The 18122-nt window shown below is 47.2% G+C and overlaps 3 protein-coding genes across 10 annotated transcripts in view; 1 reads left to right on the forward strand and 2 right to left on the reverse strand.

Moving 5' to 3' along the window:
• Window positions 1–109: 109 nt before the first annotated feature.
• Nd-19 (NADH dehydrogenase [ubiquinone] 1 alpha subcomplex subunit 8) lies at window positions 110–1522 on the reverse strand. 2 transcript variants are annotated; one of them, XM_076827560.1, is made up of 4 exons: window positions 1369–1522; window positions 1061–1302; window positions 571–746; window positions 110–500 (listed from the first exon to the last, which is right to left on the reverse strand). In XM_076827560.1, exons 2-4 carry the CDS (start codon window positions 1187–1189, stop codon window positions 284–286), a joined length of 522 nt encoding a protein of 173 aa, XP_076683675.1. In that variant the 5' UTR covers window positions 1190–1302; window positions 1369–1522; the 3' UTR covers window positions 110–283. The 2 variants fall into 2 exon arrangements, with proteins under 2 accessions (XP_076683675.1, XP_076683673.1); XM_076827558.1 differs by having other exon boundaries at window positions 1061–1306; window positions 1369–1521.
• Window positions 1523–1888: 366 nt separating this feature from the next.
• Window positions 1889–4619, forward strand: LOC143376822 (CXXC-type zinc finger protein 1). The gene is made up of 6 exons (XM_076827555.1): window positions 1889–2076; window positions 2466–2587; window positions 2659–2749; window positions 2819–3039; window positions 3113–3689; window positions 3760–4619. Exons 1-6 carry the CDS (start codon window positions 2047–2049, stop codon window positions 4273–4275), a joined length of 1557 nt encoding a protein of 518 aa, XP_076683670.1. The 5' UTR covers window positions 1889–2046; the 3' UTR covers window positions 4276–4619.
• The window catches only part of Pmca (plasma membrane calcium-transporting ATPase 3), a 77944-nt gene continuing 64380 nt past the window's right edge, over window positions 4559–18122 (reverse strand). For 2 of the 7 annotated variants that reach the window (XM_076827511.1, XM_076827513.1), the window contains one exon: window positions 4559–12282. In XM_076827511.1, coding sequence (XP_076683626.1) covers window positions 12058–12282 — 225 coding nt within the window. In that variant the 3' untranslated portion in view covers window positions 4559–12057. The other 5 variants (XM_076827512.1, XM_076827515.1, XM_076827518.1 and 2 more) reach the window with 5 other exon arrangements.

Genomic DNA, 18122 nt, shown 5'->3' on the forward strand with positions numbered 1-18122 from the left:
TGTGCAGCTGCAATAGAAGATTCAGATTCTCCTATTATTCGAGTGACCGCGAACAGAACCGTTTTCGTCCTTTGCCTCTAAACGACTTCTCACTTAAAATCGGTAGAAATTATTCCTAACAATCGTGTTTATTTTCTTCTTCGCAATCTACAGTCGGCGCTCGAACCATACGTACTCTCGTTCGTCCCCGATTCACGGAACGAACCCAAATATCGTATCGATTGTTCTCTGAAGCCAACGAAGACGAATTGCGCTCACTATGAAAACAAATCCACAACAATGCTTAGGTACTCCACCACGATCGGGAGCCGTATTTCGCTTCGGGGTACGGGCCCTTTACTATCGGAGGCGTAGCGTCCGGATATTCCACTTTCGGCTTCACCGGCTTCGATCTTGGCGAATCGTGGACCTTTGCTTCGCAGAAGTAGCCGAAGGGTGGGCGCTCTATGTTCAAATTCTTCAAAATGCAACTGTCCACTGCTGCTTGCGTGTTGCGGCACCTAAGCATATTCAAATTATTAGAGCGTTCCTATTAAAATGATTAAATACGCGAGATCCGCTGAATCGTACAGTGACAGTTCCATGGTCCCCGAAGATTGTTCCAGGCAGCTAACGTATTGATTGAAGTCTTCCATACAGTGTTTCTTAATCCCTTGAAACACCTCCAAAGCGCACGCAGTTACTTTTTTCCCTTCGTTCACGCATTTTCGAGGATCCTCCGTCTCTTGTCTGCACAGCATAAACTCCTACAAGAGAAAGCTGATTAAAACTACGATGCTAATGTTCAGGCGACCCTCCGGTGACTCCTTTCCCGAAAGAATAACAAGTTGCGGAAGGAACAGTTCAATGACAATGTTTAACTACTTCGAATATTATTCAACAGGTATCCTTGCATTTGAATCCCTAATTGTCAAGCTCCGGATATCATTCTATTGCATTAAATTCGCAAGCTTTGGGAACGTTATGTAACCTTCAGGAGCTGGATGAAAGTTTCATCCGTGGATGAAATCTGAAATCGGAACGATTTAAAGCCGAAGGAAAAGAGAATGAAAGCACGTACATTGTTGTGCCATTCGCATTTCTTTCCAATGTAGACAGAAGCGGCTTGCAACACTGGCCAGCTAACGTTTATTTCCTGGACGTTCAACTCTTCTTCCGAAGGGAGTGCGGTGTCCTTCGTTATCACCATATTACTCGATGGATATCAATCAGTCGAATTACGATGCGGTGACAATGAAGCCGTCTTAATTGACGATCCACGGATTAACAAACGATCTCGACAATCGAGGCCGAACCACCGAACTTACTTAAAAACACATGATTATTTTCTTGACGTTAAGTTCACGATTCTGTAGATTTTAAACTAACCTCAATATCCCGGTGAGACGATCTCGACGACCTCTTATCGGCACCATGTATTTACTAGAGGGCGATGGCGGTGTATTTAAAGTTGCGAATTAAATACAGCTGATGAACACAGGTCCATCCACCTCGCTGGTTGCCGTACAACTGATTTGAACTGGTGGAGTTAATACTGCATGCGCATGCGCGAGCGCAGGGGTGGACCTGTAGGGCATAGTTGAGGTAACCTTTCGAGGGGGCCCCTATTTAGTGGCGCTCAGTTAAATGTTATTTAATTTCACGCGGGTAGATCGTTCTAAAGTTATTTCTCCAAATGGCTGGAGCGGATTTTGGGAGCGACAAATTTTGGAGAGTGGAAAATTTGAATAGCAACACAATTTTGGGGGAGCAGCAAATTTTAGAAAGCGGCAATTACGGGATAAGTTGTTGATTGTAATTAAAATGATTGATCAGTATTAAATCCTGTGGGTACTATTACCTTCTATATTCTATAATAATGATGATTTGTTGTTGGTTCTTTCTTCATCGAGCAGGTTGTGCACCACTGCAGTGTGCACTGCAAAATGGCTACGGGATGTTTCGTCGCGTTACGTCGGAACTGATGTTAGAAGATTCCTGTACATAATAAACGCCTTTCAGGGTGTGGATTTTAGGAGACTTTTTATTAAGTAATAATACAGAACCATGGCTGACAAAAGGCAACAGAATTTGTCGGTACGTATTCGGGTGTCGTTTATATGTACCCCAGTTTTTAATTAAATCGCATTTGTTGCACGCGTGTTTACAGTGCGCACAGTTTACGAAGTCACGATCTCTCGATTAATGTATAAAATTACGAGGGAGCATTTCATTTTCAGTTATCCTAGTAGAGTTATCAGTGAACATTGATAACTCAGTTCGAAGATAGCTTATGAAAAATTAACGCGGGTGATTTAAAAACGAGCGTCTCGTGTTTCGAATTTTTCTCAACTTTTAAACCAAAGTTACATGGCATCGTACAATGAATTTGAGTAGTCCGATGCCAATACTGATATCTTTTTGGAAAAGCGAGGAGTCTGAATGATCATAAGGCCTAGTCGCTGAAGTGAAATTATATTTTGCAGAAAGAAGAAATAGCGAAGCAGTTTATGTTACCAGAGAGGAAGAGCAAGATCGCTACGTTGCTGAAACAGGATGGACAAGCCTACTGTATTTGTAGAAGCTCTGATAGTTCACGCTTCATGATGTGAGTAACAGCTACATCCTCTCTGTATTTGTTTCTATATTACCGGTAATCAAAATGCATTTTCATGTTAGAGGCTGCGACGCCTGCGAAGAGTGGTATCACGGCGACTGTATAAACATAACGGAGAAAGATGCCAAGCACATAAAACAGTTCTTCTGTGTCGTAAGAACTTTCCTGCTGATCATAAAGAATTTTCTCTCGAACGATCTTGCTAATCGAGTACATTTCCAGCGTTGCAGAGAAGAAGATCCGACCCTGGTAACTCGTTACAAGCCACGGAGGATAGAACAGGAGGATCGCAAGTACAAGAAGCACAAGGAGAAAGAGAGGGCTCTTCGATACCAGTACGACGCGCCTTGGGATCCAACGGTGGTTAAGAAATCGTCGAAGCGTTGTGGAGAGTGTACGGGTTGTCTGAGAACCGAGAACTGTGGCAAATGCGACGCGTGCAGGTAATCCTATTAATTCTAGCGGCAAGGATCGCAACGTCTCTCGCTCGGACTAATCAAACTGGTTAATCGTCAGGCATTTGAAGAAATTCGGGCCCTCCGTGCGATTGAAGCTCAGATGCATACACAGAACTTGTCGCGTGCTGGGCGACCCGCTGAAGCCCTCGAAGAATTTCAATAAGAGCTCGAAATTCGTGAAGAAACGGAAGAGGGACTCGAGTAACGAGAGAAACGAGCACCTGGAGACGCCGAGGCAATGCTACGGGCCAGCTTGCACGAAGCAGTCGAGACCTGGCAGCAAATATTGCTCCGCGGAGTGTGGACTGAAGCTGGCTACCAACAGAATCTACCAAGTGCTGCCTCAACGGATACAGGAATGGTCTTTGACGCCGTGTATCGCGGAGCAGAATAATAGAAGAGCCTTGGAGTCGGTGAGGAAGCAGCAGCAGGATGTGAGGAGAATACTTCAGGAGCTGGACAAAAGGCACGCGGAATTAGACAGGATAATGGAGCGCGCGAAGCACGCGACGATCGACCCGCAGGCGGAAGTGGACGACTACGACGACGCCGAGATGAGCATGTACTGCATCACTTGCGGACACGAGATCCACTCGAGGACCGCTATCAAACACATGGAGAAGTGCTTCAACAAGGTAAACGCAGTGACGATGCTGGAAAACTGTTAATTTCTCTGTAATAATCTTTCGCTTATCTATTCCACAGTACGAGTCGCAAGCTTCCTTCGGCTCCATCTTCAAAACGCGCATCGAAGGGCAAGTGATGTTCTGCGACTTCTACAATCCTGTGAACAGGACTTACTGCAAGAGATTGCGGGTCCTCTGCCCGGAGCATTGCAAGGACCCGAAGATCAGCGAGACGGAGGTGTGCGGCTGTCCCCTGGTCAGGAACGTGTTCGACACGACCGGGGAGTTCTGCCGGGCGCCGAAGAAGAGCTGCGTGAAGCACTACGTGTGGGAGAAGCTGCGGCGAGCGGAAATCGACATGGAAAGAGTGAGGCAGTGGCTGAAGATAGACGAGCTGGTCGAGCAGGAGAGGCAGATTCGAGCGAACATGGCCACTCGCGCCGGTGTCCTCGCTCTGATGCTCCACTCCACGTACAACCACGAGCTGATGGAGCAGATGACCCAGGAGCAGAACAGGGAACAGCTGGAAGCCATGGAAGAGGAACTTCAACGCAGGTACGGCATGCTTCAGAAGGAGCAGCCGATGGAGCAGTGATGCGTCTCCTTTTCAAAGACATTCGCCAGCATCTCTGTATCGAGACATTGTACAGTGTAATATTAATTAAGATATGCGAAGAAGTTCGCGTCGTATTAGAAGCTTCCTAATAAATCTGTAGAGACCGCTAAGAATTGTAGAAAGTTTCTTTTAAGCGAACTCGCGAATTCTTACGTAAGTTAACGGACAGCTTGAGCAACAAAGGGTCGAGGTACTGTTCGCAACGGTTGGGTTTCGATCGAGTGTGAAAAGCAGCGAATAGCAAAAATCGTTCTGGCCCGACTCTGTATAATTGTGTATTTCTCTTTATTTATAACGTTCAATTAAACTTTTGTAAATTCAAATTCATAATTATATAATTTTCCATTACCTATTTTTAGTGTTCACAATATATCATTTCACATTATACGATTGCGCATGTGAAATAAATCGGATAACTCGTTTATATGAAACATAATTCCAACGTTTCTAAAATTTACCACACTTTAACTTCAATAAATATATTACTTGCTTAATTTTAACCAGTTAAGTTCCGACTCGTCGCTAGAAAGGATACTCTCTCAAAATACTTCTGAATTACAACAATTTCCGATCGTAACACAGGATATTACATATTCTGGGACAGTGTACAACTCTCCAGTTTATTACTGCTGAATATATGTGCATATATTCCTCAGCTCTGTTTTTTTTTTTTGTATATATATTTATACGCGTCGTACCTTTCCTCTTGCTGTGTGTCTCTGATGCGAACCGCGAGAATTAAAACGCACGCTTTCACTTCCTCCCTGCATCGGTACCTCGGCATAGTCCATCGACAGTGGAATTAAACTCCAACCCTTCCCTCCCCAAAAACGTTCGGGTGGAACTCTCTATAAATAACTAGTTTAATATACTTAGTGTTTCTGCCAAGTGTTGCGCTCAAATACGTTTGCAAAAAACAACCTGCGTAACTCTAGAGTTCTGTTTATTTGGAAACGAAGGCGTAGACGAAGATTTCAGTTCTTCGGTGTCCACCTCGTCGTGAATCGGTATCTTACACGGGAGTATCGTCGTCGCTTTCGCTCTGTACCCGATCATCTCCCTTCCCCTCCAGCCATCCCCCCCAACCGCCGGCCCATTTAATTCTTCCTCTCACGTGGTCGCACACAACATGCACACTTCTCACGCAGCAAACTTACTCGCAAGCTGAATGTGCATTCTCTGCTGGCAACACCTGCCACTGGCTTCCATTGTTTTGGCAAGAAGCGTCGATCGATGGCCCGGGCATCCAGCTCTCGTCGAGAGAACGACGAGGATATAATTTACGATATTACTTTGTATTTCTCGGCTCTGAGCGCGTGCACGACATTGGTAGCTAGGATTTACGGTATTATTTAGAAACGACGAGACACGACTAAGCCGCCGAAAGGAATTGTCTCTTCCGCTAGCTCACGTTCTTCTTCATTTTTTTTTTCGGTTTTCTCTCCTTTTTAATTACTCTTGACGATCGTCGAGACTTGGTCCCAACCGCAAATGGTGAGTTTTCTCGTGTCGCTCTGGATCCACTAATAACGATCGATCATCGACTCGAACATCCCGACCGTTTATCGGTCTCGCGACCAACGGAGGCTGCGTTCTTTTGAAACTCGACGGATCGGTACACGAGAGCTCTTTCTCCGAAATTAAGGTATAAAGAAGAACTTGATCAAGTTATCGCTTTTCAGATAACATCGAAGTAATAAACGATAGATCGATCGATACGAGGAGCGCGCAGATGGCGAAGAGACAGACAGAGAGTTTAAGGATCGAAGAACAATTCCGTTTCCTTTGAACTGGAATTACAAATTCCTCTCGCTCGCTCGAGAATCGACGCTCGAATATCAAAAGATTCTTCAACGTTACATAACCTCTACGTCCTATCAAAATTCTACTTCAACGCGCCAATCGGGCCTGCTTCGGCCCGCGGGTAAAGGATGAACGTCTCGAGCGAGAAAGGAAAAGCTATGTTCTTTCGGAACTTCAATTCCTGATTCGAACATAACCTACAAAAGATCGGCCTCTTCCATCTGCCGCCCCTCGAAGCGAGGGATAATCGTTGAACGATCCATGTTCCAAAAGAGCGCAATCGAGCGATTCAATCGACCAACGATCGACAGACACATATCGACGTTCGACGTTTGAATGGCCGCGAAGAAACGGCGGGAAAGGATGTACAGAACGGTGTGTATGTGTGTGTGTGTGTGTATGTGTGTGATTGCCCGAATGGCCGCAAGGATAATGACGAAGGCGCGACAGTGTCGGCGAGAATGAACTGTTTTTACAGAATTCGTCTCTTACATCTCGTAATTAATCTTGTACTTTAATTTACTAAAATAAACGACAAGATTCTAACAACGGGGGGCGAATGAACATCGCTAGGTGTGTAAAATATAATTATTCGATAGATCCGCATAGTTTAAGTACAAGTAATCGACGCGTCTAAAGGTAGCTTTTATCTTTCTTTTTTTTCCTTTCCTTCTCGTCCAAGAAGATTCCTCCCCCCTTCCCGCGCGGGCTGCCCACTTCGCCGTTGCTTCAAGCGCGGACGATCGACTGGGAAGCAGCAAGATGTCGCCACGTAACCGATCTCACGAAATCGTCTCGCATCGTTCTCTCTCTCTCGTTCCTTTCTTACTTTCTTTATTGCTTATGGTACAAGGACGCGATCGGCGTCATTCAACTATCCGTCGTTAGACGCGAGGTCGATTCCTCCAGCAGCCTGCATCCATCCCCCCTTCGCTTCCGTGGCGATTTTGGAAAAACTTCATGTCGCGGCCGACCGCCCGGCATGCAGCGCAGCAAAGGGGGGCATCGATGCACGACAGCAGGAGGCGCCACACGGTTATATCGAACAACGGTGGAACGGGAAAACAAAGAGAAATTACAGCGTACGTCGAATAACCAGTACGAAAGTATTAATCGGGGATTCCCGATTCTACGGTGGCGCGGGAATGCCAGACCGAAGTGGGACCTTTGCGGGCGCGATTGGCAGAGATTCTCTTAATCGATTCAGAACAGCCGCCTCGAAATTAACAAAAATCAGTTGAACCTCGTCGAAAGGGGAAGAGCGGCACGCAGAAGCTGGCGATTCGAAATTCAAATCTCTGCCCGCGCGCGCGCCACAAATCGCGCGGGATTAATCCGTTCGCCTCTGTCGGTAACTATCAGCTTCGGAAACAGAAATCGGCACGCCGCTAGTGGAACGTTCTCTGCGATCGTGAGCATCGACCTTTCGCAGCTGAAGGGCGTCCCTCTTCGTAATCAGCGAAAGGATTAATCTCGCGATCTGGGAATACCGACCGAGCAGCTCGAGGGGGGCGCGATCTTTTTGGTTCGAGCCTCGGATCACGTCGCCCCTCGCCCGTTCCTCTTAACATTCTGGTACAGCGAGCGGGTTTTACTTTACAAGGATATACAACTGCTTGTCGCGGCTACTCGCCTCCATCGAGCATCTTTTTTTCAAACAGAAAGAGAAAGAGAAACGGAAAGTAAGACGTCGGACCGCCCGATCTTTGGCGCTCCTTTCACGCTCGCGTTTAAAAAAACATCTATCCCGAGCTCTCTCTCTCTCTCGAGATCCCATCCAAAGATTCTCAAAGAAACGCGAGCGCAAAGGGTGACCAAAGATCGCTAATCGATTAAAGGCGTCGAGGCTTATACGCTTATATGTATATAATATATATATGTATATATATAGTATATGTACATTGTTTAGGTGAAGACGGTTCGATCTCGTTTCGGGATCGATGGATCAGTCCTCGGAGCACACACGAGACGTTGAACGACGTGTCACGAGACCGGTGCGATATCGTACGCGCGAACAGTGCTATTCTCCCGCCGAAACTGTTCGTCCCTCGTCCCATTGTCCGTCCCGTTGCGATCTTCGCTCTTCGCTCTTGCGTAGCAACGTCGAGGGCGAACGAAGTGGGGGGTCCCAGGGTGCATGCGCAGATTTACAGGACTCGCACCCGGTGAGAATCGTCGCGAGGTATATACAAGGACAGTTCGCTTCATTTTTTTTTCCCTCTCTAATCCGACACGAGGCGTCCTCAAGCTACCGCTGCACACGTTTGTTTCCCTTCCTCTTCTACTGCCTCGTCACTCACGCACCACGCGGCTCGGTCGATAACAACGATCCGCCGTCGAGGGAGCGCAAATCTTTAGTCCTACTTCCTTTTTTTCCTCCGAGCCTACTTTATCCCTCGTGCCTCCTCTTTCTCGCGGGTCATTTAATCTACACAATTCTTAAATAGTCGCGAAATTACGTTAAATATAGTGTTACAGAGTAAGAACAACCGGAGCGTAAAAAGATGCTTAATGCGAGTTAAGGGACGGGACGCGTGTGTGGCGAGTGGATCTTTCGTTCACTCGGGTGATCGCCGCGATCTCGAAACGGCGGGCAGAACGAAGATAAAAAAGAAAGAAAGGGCGGGAGAGTTCCTTTAGAAAAAGAGAGACAAGTTAAGTGAACAACGAGGATGACGATGGGGTGAGACAACGGTACCGAGCATGCGAAGAGACCTCGTTACTCCGCGAAAATCTGTACAAGCGAATTTACACCTACGTCGAAAATGGTCATTACTAAACCGCGCGTCCCTTTTTTCCCCCTTTCTTTCGCATTCGGAGGTCTCCTCCTTGTTCTTTCATTTCGCCAATCTCGTCCCATTCGCGAGACGTGTCTATCAAAGCCTACGTGAAATTAGTAGCGGTCGTTTCGGTTCGGTTCCCCTCGCGAGGCGTGACGTTTCATTATTTTTTTTCCATTTTTCTTTTGTGCATATCTAAGCCCCGACTGAAACGGACGGAGGTCGTCGTTCAGAGAGTACGGGTGTAACGGAATCGAGCGAGAGAGAGTGTACATATATCGTGTGCATGTATGAGTACCCTTTCGAGGAAACGGGAGGCTGGCGAGAATGATGGAGACAGAAACAGAGAAATAGGAGGAAGGATGACAGACAGAGAGAGAGAGAGAGACGCTTTAGAAACAGACAGCAATAGTGTACAAGTTGACTAACGATATTAGATTCGTCTAATGAAAGAAAGGAGAAGCTCGTCCCTTTGGGTACCGTTTGACATACCCCGCGTGCGGAGACACTCGGATTATACGCGTCAACCACGCTCGCTGAACGCCCGTCGGGCGTTCACCGCACAGGCTATGACGCGCAGTATCATAAACGGTACAATTGGGGAGAAACCAGTGAGAGGACGTACACAGTGAAAGTTGGATAGTGCGACAGACATAGCGGGCGGAGGATGAATGTCGACAAAGACGATCACATGAGGCGACGAGTATATTACGACGAAGACGACGGCGGCGTCGATGGCATCGTTGTACATACATATAAATGTGTGTAGTGTGTTTCGTGTCTGTGTGTGTGTGTGTGTACCGCGAAAGTATCCGCGTAAGAACAGCGCGCGTCTTTACAACTGGCAGTGTAAGGCATACAGAGTGCTTAAGACTAGAATACGGTGCAGTAAATAGGCCTCTTAAAGCCTGTTCAAACTAAGTCCTATACATATTTTTTAAACGGACCTACGCCAACCAGCTCCCAATCGAGTATCTCCCCCATTCCCTTGCGTTTCTTCCTCTCCCCATTTCCTCGTTCTTTTCGCGACACAAACGAATCGGAACAGGTACGCGTACGCATCCCGAGCGAACTCGGCTACTGACTTCATGGAGACTTGGCAAACACGCGTCGCGCTGCTTCTCCGCTCGCGCTTCACTTTCCCCACCCCCCCTCTTCGCCGCCCTTCTACGAATACTTCGGCAGCGGTTCTCACGCTTGAAAACGCACGCAACTTATCGCAACACGTGAGCGTCCCTTCTGTTCTCGGAAACGGCGGAGACGCTTCGATTCGTCGGGCTCGAGCGGCGCGCGAGCCTCGCTAGCTTCGTTCGCTGATTGAAATCGATAGGTCCTGAGAATAATTACTGTACTGCCACGCGACAAACTGGGAAAAGAAAAAATGGGAGATAAGAAGCTACTCTTCCTTTTTAATTGTCGGTTCGTTCGGGTGAGCGGAGAACTCAGAGAAAGAGAGAGAGAAAGAGAGAGAGAGTGAGAGAAAGAGAGTGAGTGAGAGAGAAAAATGGGTGTCTCGTGGAAAAAACTCTGCGTTCGTTTTCTTCTGGGTAGATCGTAACTATATATTTATTACTAAAAGTACATGCGAGTTTTCGTACCGTGGCGTGGTCACGTCTTTACTATCAGGATCTTCCGTATCGATTTAAGCGTAATAATTAGCAATGATTCGGCGGCATCCGTTTTTCCCATCTCCATCTCATTATTCCAATTCGCTTCGTTTCGTTATTTCTTTTTTTTTTTTCGCACGTCCGTTCGACAAAACAACTCTCTCCGTTAATACCACCCCGGCGTTTGATCGCGCGACGCCCCTGGCAAAGGCGTCGAGCCTCGCGAAGCTCTCTCGGCCCGTTTTCCTGTTCATTCCCCCGTTTTCCGTCGCTCGACTGTCCGTCGAGCCTCGTTTTACACGCGAAGTAAGGCTAAAAAACAATGCGCATTCTTTTTTTTAACTTTGTTTTTTTCGGTAAGGCACCCCCAGTGCTGAGTATATTCACGGAAGTATTTAGCAATACAAACTAGTGACTAGATCATCCTTAAGTCACGCGAGAAACAGCGAGGAAGAGAGAGAGAGAGAGAGAGAGAGGGGGAGTGGGGGGAGCGAGAAGAGATAGACAGAGAGAAACGATAGAGTCGCGGAGAAGAAAGAGCGGAGAAATGAAGCTAGAATTGTGCGAGGTAACAAGAGGAGGACGATGCGGGAGAGTGACAAACAAGTGTTGCAAAATAGAAACGACACAATTGGCAGTAGAGTGAAATGAGGGGGGTGGTAAGAATGGGTGGACGAGATAGTAGAGGGAGAGAGGAAAACAAGGGTGGCGACGGCAGGCCCGCGATAAAGGAAGAAGAACCGCCGTCCGAACAGTAGAAAGGCGATTTCCACGAGCCTGGCCGCGCCACCGCGAATTGGACGAGCTCTTCTCGCAGCGATCTCGTCCGGTTTTCCCCTCTGCTCCCTCCATGCAATTCCATGCGTTACAGCGGGCGAAGTAAGAGGGGAAGAAGGCGAGAGTGGTTGTGACAGACACAGAGGGGAGCGAAGAGAAACGTAATTAAACTAAACAAAGGGAAGGCAGTGGTGCGTTACTTTGGTATCTTATAATTGGTGTTTCGCACGGATCGACTGAGGTCCGCGACGATGTCCCGTGGGCAGAAGGTCGTCGTCATCGTCATAATTCCTTCCTCCCCCGTCTCTTAAATTACCGGCTACCATTCCGCAGCCGCGCGTCACTCCCCGCAGGTCGGGGGGTGGTGGCGCTTTGTATTACCGACGGTCGATCATCGTGCGGCCCGCCGATAACAAAAAGAGAATAGAATGACGAGGACCTTACGAACTCCGCCGGTCACGATCGTTCGCTTTTTTGACTAGGTTCAAGGGGGTTCCCCAACATCCTTTAGCAATCCCGTCGGGGATGTCCCGGTAGAGCGCGCGGGCTCCGCGAACCCACGAGAGAGAGAATAAGGATGAGGAGATTAATTCAATTTACATAGTCGGAGGTGATCGAGAGAGAGAAAAAAAGGGGGGGAAAGAAAAGAAAATGAACGTATGTAGAGTAACACCACAGCGATGACCGCGCGCGTCGGTGGCTGCTGCTGGACGACACTTGGTTCCTCCGAGATTTTCTTCCCTTCTTTTTTTTCCTTTCCTTTCTTTATCTTCCTATTCCTTCTTCCCCCCTTTCTAAACGGCAGTTTCGGTGTGACTGTGACTCGAGAGCCTCTCGACGTCTATCTCGGGTATGGCCAGCTCGTCCGGGTTGTTGTCGGCGTATTCGATGCTGCTCGTCTGCGAGAGCCGCTTGCTTAAGGACGTCTGCTTCCTCAGTACCTCCGCCAAGGTAGTGCTGCTGTGCTCGCTCGTGTAACGCGCGTCTAGGCCCTGCCGAAATGCGTTCACTACGCGGATCTGCAATTGGAAATCGTGCTGTCAGCTACACACTGGCCACTACTATCTCTCAGCCCGACACACGCTCGAGGGGATACACCGGTTAGAAATGTCCATTTAGGGCGGGCGAGGTTGATCCTCCATCCCCATTGTCCAGCTGAACGCCACCCACGTCAAGCACTCACATCTAAGCTTTCGCATTCTGTACAAACTCGATGCAATAAAGCTGCAGCGTTACTCTTGGCATTATTACCAAAATCTGAGTAGCTCAGGCACCTAAAACATTAATAAGCCAGCATTCTACATGTCCCAAGGAATTTTAAGAGTAAACGTACATTTATTCGCCACAAATATGATGGGGAAGTTGTAAAAAATTCAGAGTATTATTCAGTTTACGTACTATTGCACGAAAGTGAAAGTGGACTCTTTCTCATCTTCAATCGTGATACCTACATACGTATGACTGCAAGATTAGTATCTCGCGGTAAATAACTGTACCTCTACAATTCCTCGGCACCCATAGAACGATGCCTTATTAATATTCTAGAAGCTACCCAGATCTTGATCATTTTCTACCGTCCTCCTTTCAGAGTCGCGTCTACTTGTAGAAGTTAGAGGTAGATTTGTATGGTGCTTGTAGAGTGGCAAGCCGGCACGGACAGGACTCTGTTTTTCTCTCTAAATTCTTAGAATCACGATCGACCTCTGTGAAACAACTGGTCACTGATAATTTGTTACCGATCGGCTTCGTTTTCGAATTGCTCAAGCCAGTGCTAAAACAGAAGCTGATATAGCGTTCGAACGCTCCTGCTCCCGCAGCTTCTTAGGGGATACGATGACCAACCTCTGCAGACAGATTAGGGGGAGAATCATGTAAATATATAGACATAATTATGTGTATGTATAAAGAGACAGAAAGCAGCGGCCACACGAATTACTAGAAGAACTAGCGGGGCTTCGATCACCCTGCACAGCAAGGCAAATAGTTAGACACAGAATTTGAACGAGCGACGTGGACGACAGGTTATTCGCACCCAGGGACGCCAGGAATTCCCCTGTGGCAGTGGAGAGAGAACACTTATCTTGGCGTCCATTGGCTTACGTCACGGCGTCATCGTGCGCATCCGCGGAGCGTTCCTTCTTCACTACGAGAGGGGAATTCCTGGCGTCCCTGTAATCACATCTGCATTCCAATAATTTTCTTCCGGGCGCATCCTCGACGTCGCTGTTTCAAATTGTGCTTGCAATGTCACGCAACACCACATGCACCAGTCGATCGTCGGAAGCTTTCGCTCGATGTCGTCCCCGTATCTAGTCCTCTTTCAACACTTCGACCGTATACTGGGAACGAGATCGTTAACTGTCTCTATCGCGATCCATCGATCTCGATGCGGCAAGTGTATACGCGAGGCTTAAAACTTCTCTTTCAGGCCAAAGCCCGCACTTCGCTACCTCTCCCTGAAAATAATAATAATATTTTTAGCATCATATATAACGGAACAATAGATAATCGAGAGCCAATAAGATCCCACGCGTATACACCCGCATCGTAAGGTGAGCTGTAATACAGCGTGACAGATTGCAGGCTGCGAACTGGCATGCAACTGGCGAATCACGTACTCGACGAACATTGCTATTAAGATCAGCCAAGATTTACTCCCGACGGTACGAAAAACCCCCACTGGAGAAAAAATAAAAAAAAAAATTAACAGAAACGCCTGCGTGACTTCGATTTCTCACGCGTGGCATCGTACATGGAATTGCAGAGAAGTGTCTCGTTATTCTATAATTTTTTTTTTCTTCCTTCCTTTCTTGCATTTTCATGGAGGTGGCAGGAAAGTGTGTCGCGTGATGTTCGGTTTGATCTTTTCGTATTTTTTTTTTTTTTTTTTTTTTTTTTTGACAGAAAACATTGAGGAGAATACTTACACGATGCGCCGTTGGAGTGGTCCCCTAACCAGGCTGACCAGAAGACTCTTTAACCTGGCCAGATATCCGGTTTAGTGTTTCGCTAAATTCGTCTCTCTCTGGTACTTTTAAAACATGCACGCTACAACGCGCAACACGCTCTGCTGACCGACAAAACACACCCTCCACAGGGGAGGGGGGAGGGAGGGACGATAATTGGCCATCCCTTCGCTCGGACCCGTGCGTTTTGCTATTCGTTCGTTCTCTCTCAAATCTAAGCAGCCCTCGGCAGGTGGACGCTTTGTCTGGCGATTCCTGTCGCCGGACGAACAACACTCTTTCGACGGGCAAAGCGAGAACTAACTCGCTCGGTAATCCCCTTGCTACCCACGTAGCTACCCCGTCACCACTTTGTCGACAGTTAACGGTCGCTTGGAAAGCATGCCTTCACGGGGAGGATTTGCGTGGCTCAAATTTTGCAGGGATTCACATTTCATGGCCCCTGTATGATGGGAACTTAAATGTGAAAATCACAAGTAGAGGGGAATCGGAGAGCTGACTGTTTTTCAAAATTTTGTAAATTTTAACTCGCAAACTCGAATTTTAAAGAAATAATTGCCGGGGTTATGTGATCGGGGGAATTAGGTATATATGCGCATGAAAAGTATTTTGTTTTTGGATGTTGGTAGTTAAGGCAGTTTCCACTGTGACTGGATATTAATTAGATGCAAAATTTGAACCGAATCTGTGGCAGGGTTGGTTGAATACACTTTGGAGGAAAGTCGTATCGATCATTCGGCGGGAATCAGCCAGACTAGAGATTAAGAGAGCAGAGAGAATAAAAAGGGGAATAATAGTGGCGAAGAGAAGAAATGAAGGGTCTCTGTCTTAATTCGACGCGATTGCAGCTCCGCTCGAGCGTGAAGAGAAGCCTTTAGTATACTGTCCCGAGGATCATTGCGAGAATGCGTTGCACTTGGGTCTGGCGCGAGATTTGAAAAACGAAAGTTTCGAGATCCTTTTCTCCTGCGTATTTTTTTTCTCATCGACGTTGCACTGCTTCTCATTGGGAACACGAACGATCTGAGTTTACTATTCAGATAAAAAGAAAATGTCGAATAAAAGTTTCAGTCAACGGCTTCGGAATTGAATCGATGAGAAGCAATTGTGAAATCTGGAAGTCGTGAGGGGCCTAAATATCGTTACAGATCAATGTCGACAATTTTATCCAAGAAAACTGCTTTATCTTCCATACTTGTTTACCGACCGAGTCACTCGAACATCTTTCCCGCGGTAGGTTAAGTAGGGATCGTTGGCCGACAGATTCCGTCGGTAATGCTCGTGAAAGTTTCTCGAGAGACTTTAGTGACGAACAGCTTTGCGACAAAAAGAAGCACAATCGCGCGCACTGCTGTTTGAAACTGGAATTAAACGATTTATAACGGATAAATGGGCGTTGTAGATGAATCGTCGCAAGAGATGTCGACTTACTGTAGAAAATGTAATAAGTACTAAAAGTGTGGTAAGATCGCAATGCATGGAACAATAGTAACGTGCCTGCAAACACGACGTGAGCGAAAACGTTTTCGAATCTTCCGACAGCGAAGTACTTTCTCAAACATTAAAGTTTCCATCTCGGAAACGTCCATTCTCCCACGTTCCCCACGTCGTGTCGTGAATGCAATCAAAAGGTAACCAACTACTTGCTTGCGTGTAAGCGTAATTAGGATTAGCAGAATCCATTAAGTTCGAAAAAGGGGGGGGGGTCGCCGTTAGAAATCAAGCAGCAGCCAAATGCTACTGACGTAGCGGACTCTTGGCGGACGTGCCCCTAGAGAAAGGGGGAACGCTGTCCCACTCGAACCGGGGAAAGATCGGTTAATGCCGTTACCGACTGCCGATCGGCAGTGCTGTCGGTAATGCTTTCAAAGAGACAGAAGAAAGAGGAGGTAAGTCGTGAGTACGAAGTAACAGAGCGCAAGTGCAGCGTGCCGCTGAAAGGTTCGAAGTTCCTTCGATTTATTTATCGGTAAGCAATGGCACATTCTCGAAGCCGGTGGCCTTCGAGCGAGTCATTAAAGGCATTAAATAAACAAAATGCGCAGAGATTTGTGACTTTTGAAATTGGAACGACTGGGCGGATCGAGGTTACGGCTCGCTTCGAACGCCAACGGCAATTTAAATCGCGCGCCGCGGCGGCGAAGAGAGAGAAAGGTGGAGGAACTGAGAGAGACAGAGAAGCGCGCGCCAAACGAAAGCCAGCGAGCGCGCGCGCACGCGCGCTTTTCAAACGCCCGCCGTGTGTGTCCTGTGTCGCGTGTGCGTTTTAAAGGCGAGTCAGCGAGAAAAGGAGAAGAATAGTGCGCAGCGATAGGTCAGAAACTCAAGAGCCAAAGGGGCCTCTAGTCTTTTCACTGCTTTCAACCTAAACGAAGCTACTTAAGAATATCCAGTTCCAATAGCAACGTTTCCGCAAGGTGGAGCACGGCTTGACATGAATTGGTGCTCCGCCCTGGAAAACGTCAAGAGGAAATGGAAATATTACATCATTAGAAAATATTATACTAAGCTATCTTCTACGCTTAAAATTCCCAGTGGCAATTTATCTGTAGCGAAATAGTGAGAAGGCTAGAGAATTCTACAGAAAAAACAGGGGAAATAATAGCCAGAGAAAGAGAAGTGGGAAGCGTGTTGAAGCGGGGAGGACAGATCAGAGCGACTTACAAACTGTATCACGCACAGAGAGCAAGTAAAAACAGTGGATCGAAGGGGGACAGAAGGGTTAGAGGAACTGGGGAGACGCAGGCATAGACAGAGAACGTCTGCGTGTGTGTGTGTCTGTGCACGCGCGTGTAATACATAACGTGTACTCGTGTATGTAGAACAAAAGAGAGACAGATAGATAGGCAGACAGACAGACAGACAGAACAGATAAGTTTTAGCGAAAGTGTGAAAGATAGAGCAGAGAGGAGCGCTTACAGCTTGGTCTGTCGAACTCTTGCTGTATGGTACTGGTATCAAACGTTCCTGCAACTCGCCACCTATTACCTTCAAGAGCAAAGGATAATATCATGGTTATAACAGGATGAAACGAGTAATACGCACTTAGCAGTACCACGCGATAATCACTTTTGTAAGGAAACAGAAAGAAAAAAATAGAGACAGATTAAGCGTCCCTCGTTTAAGTGTCCCTCACAATCAGTGACAGTTCGACAGTTCGAGTGACACTGCACTAGGCACTTTTTAACTCGCTGCGGGACACTTTCGAATTTCCCTCCGGGGAGAACGGCGGTCCCAGTACGAACCCAGTACAGACTCTCGTGGCTGTAGAGGATTCTTACTGAAGTGAAACGTGGTTCGTACAAATGTGCGCACGGCTCGGAACGAAATCGGCAAGTGTCCCAGGTCAGTCAAGTTAAAAAGTGCCTGATCAACCGCTCAACAAAGATAAACGGCTCCGGTGGTGTTCAACAGTATTCTTGTGAATTGGATACGTGTGCCCGCGGTAATTCGATCGAATGAACATGGGAGAACGTAATTAAAACATAACAGAGAAGCGGAAACCGAGGACAGCTCGTGTACATGCAACGCAACACGCATAATATCGCAGACCTTCCCGTTTCAACTTGGGACTTCTCGATCGGAAACAGACGCGTTAAAAGATCGTTACGGTTATCGGTAATTCGTGCTCCGCCGTAAAGTGGGTCCTTCGATTGTTTCTTTACGCAATTACCATCGGGTACTTACGACCGTAAGTGTGGTTTATCGAGTTCACAAGATACCTTGCCTGGCATTGCAGCGGAAATTCTCTGTCACAGAAACACGCCGTGATGAAACAGTGAATTACGAGACGGTTGCATGTGATGTACGTATAACAATGATTTTATTACGCGGCGGTGACAGAATATTCCGCGGCGGAACACCGATTCGAAGCGTATAGAAGACGACAGAGA

Source organism: Andrena cerasifolii, chromosome 15, assembly GCF_050908995.1.
Source record: "Andrena cerasifolii isolate SP2316 chromosome 15, iyAndCera1_principal, whole genome shotgun sequence".
Taxonomy (NCBI): domain Eukaryota; kingdom Metazoa; phylum Arthropoda; class Insecta; order Hymenoptera; family Andrenidae; genus Andrena; species Andrena cerasifolii.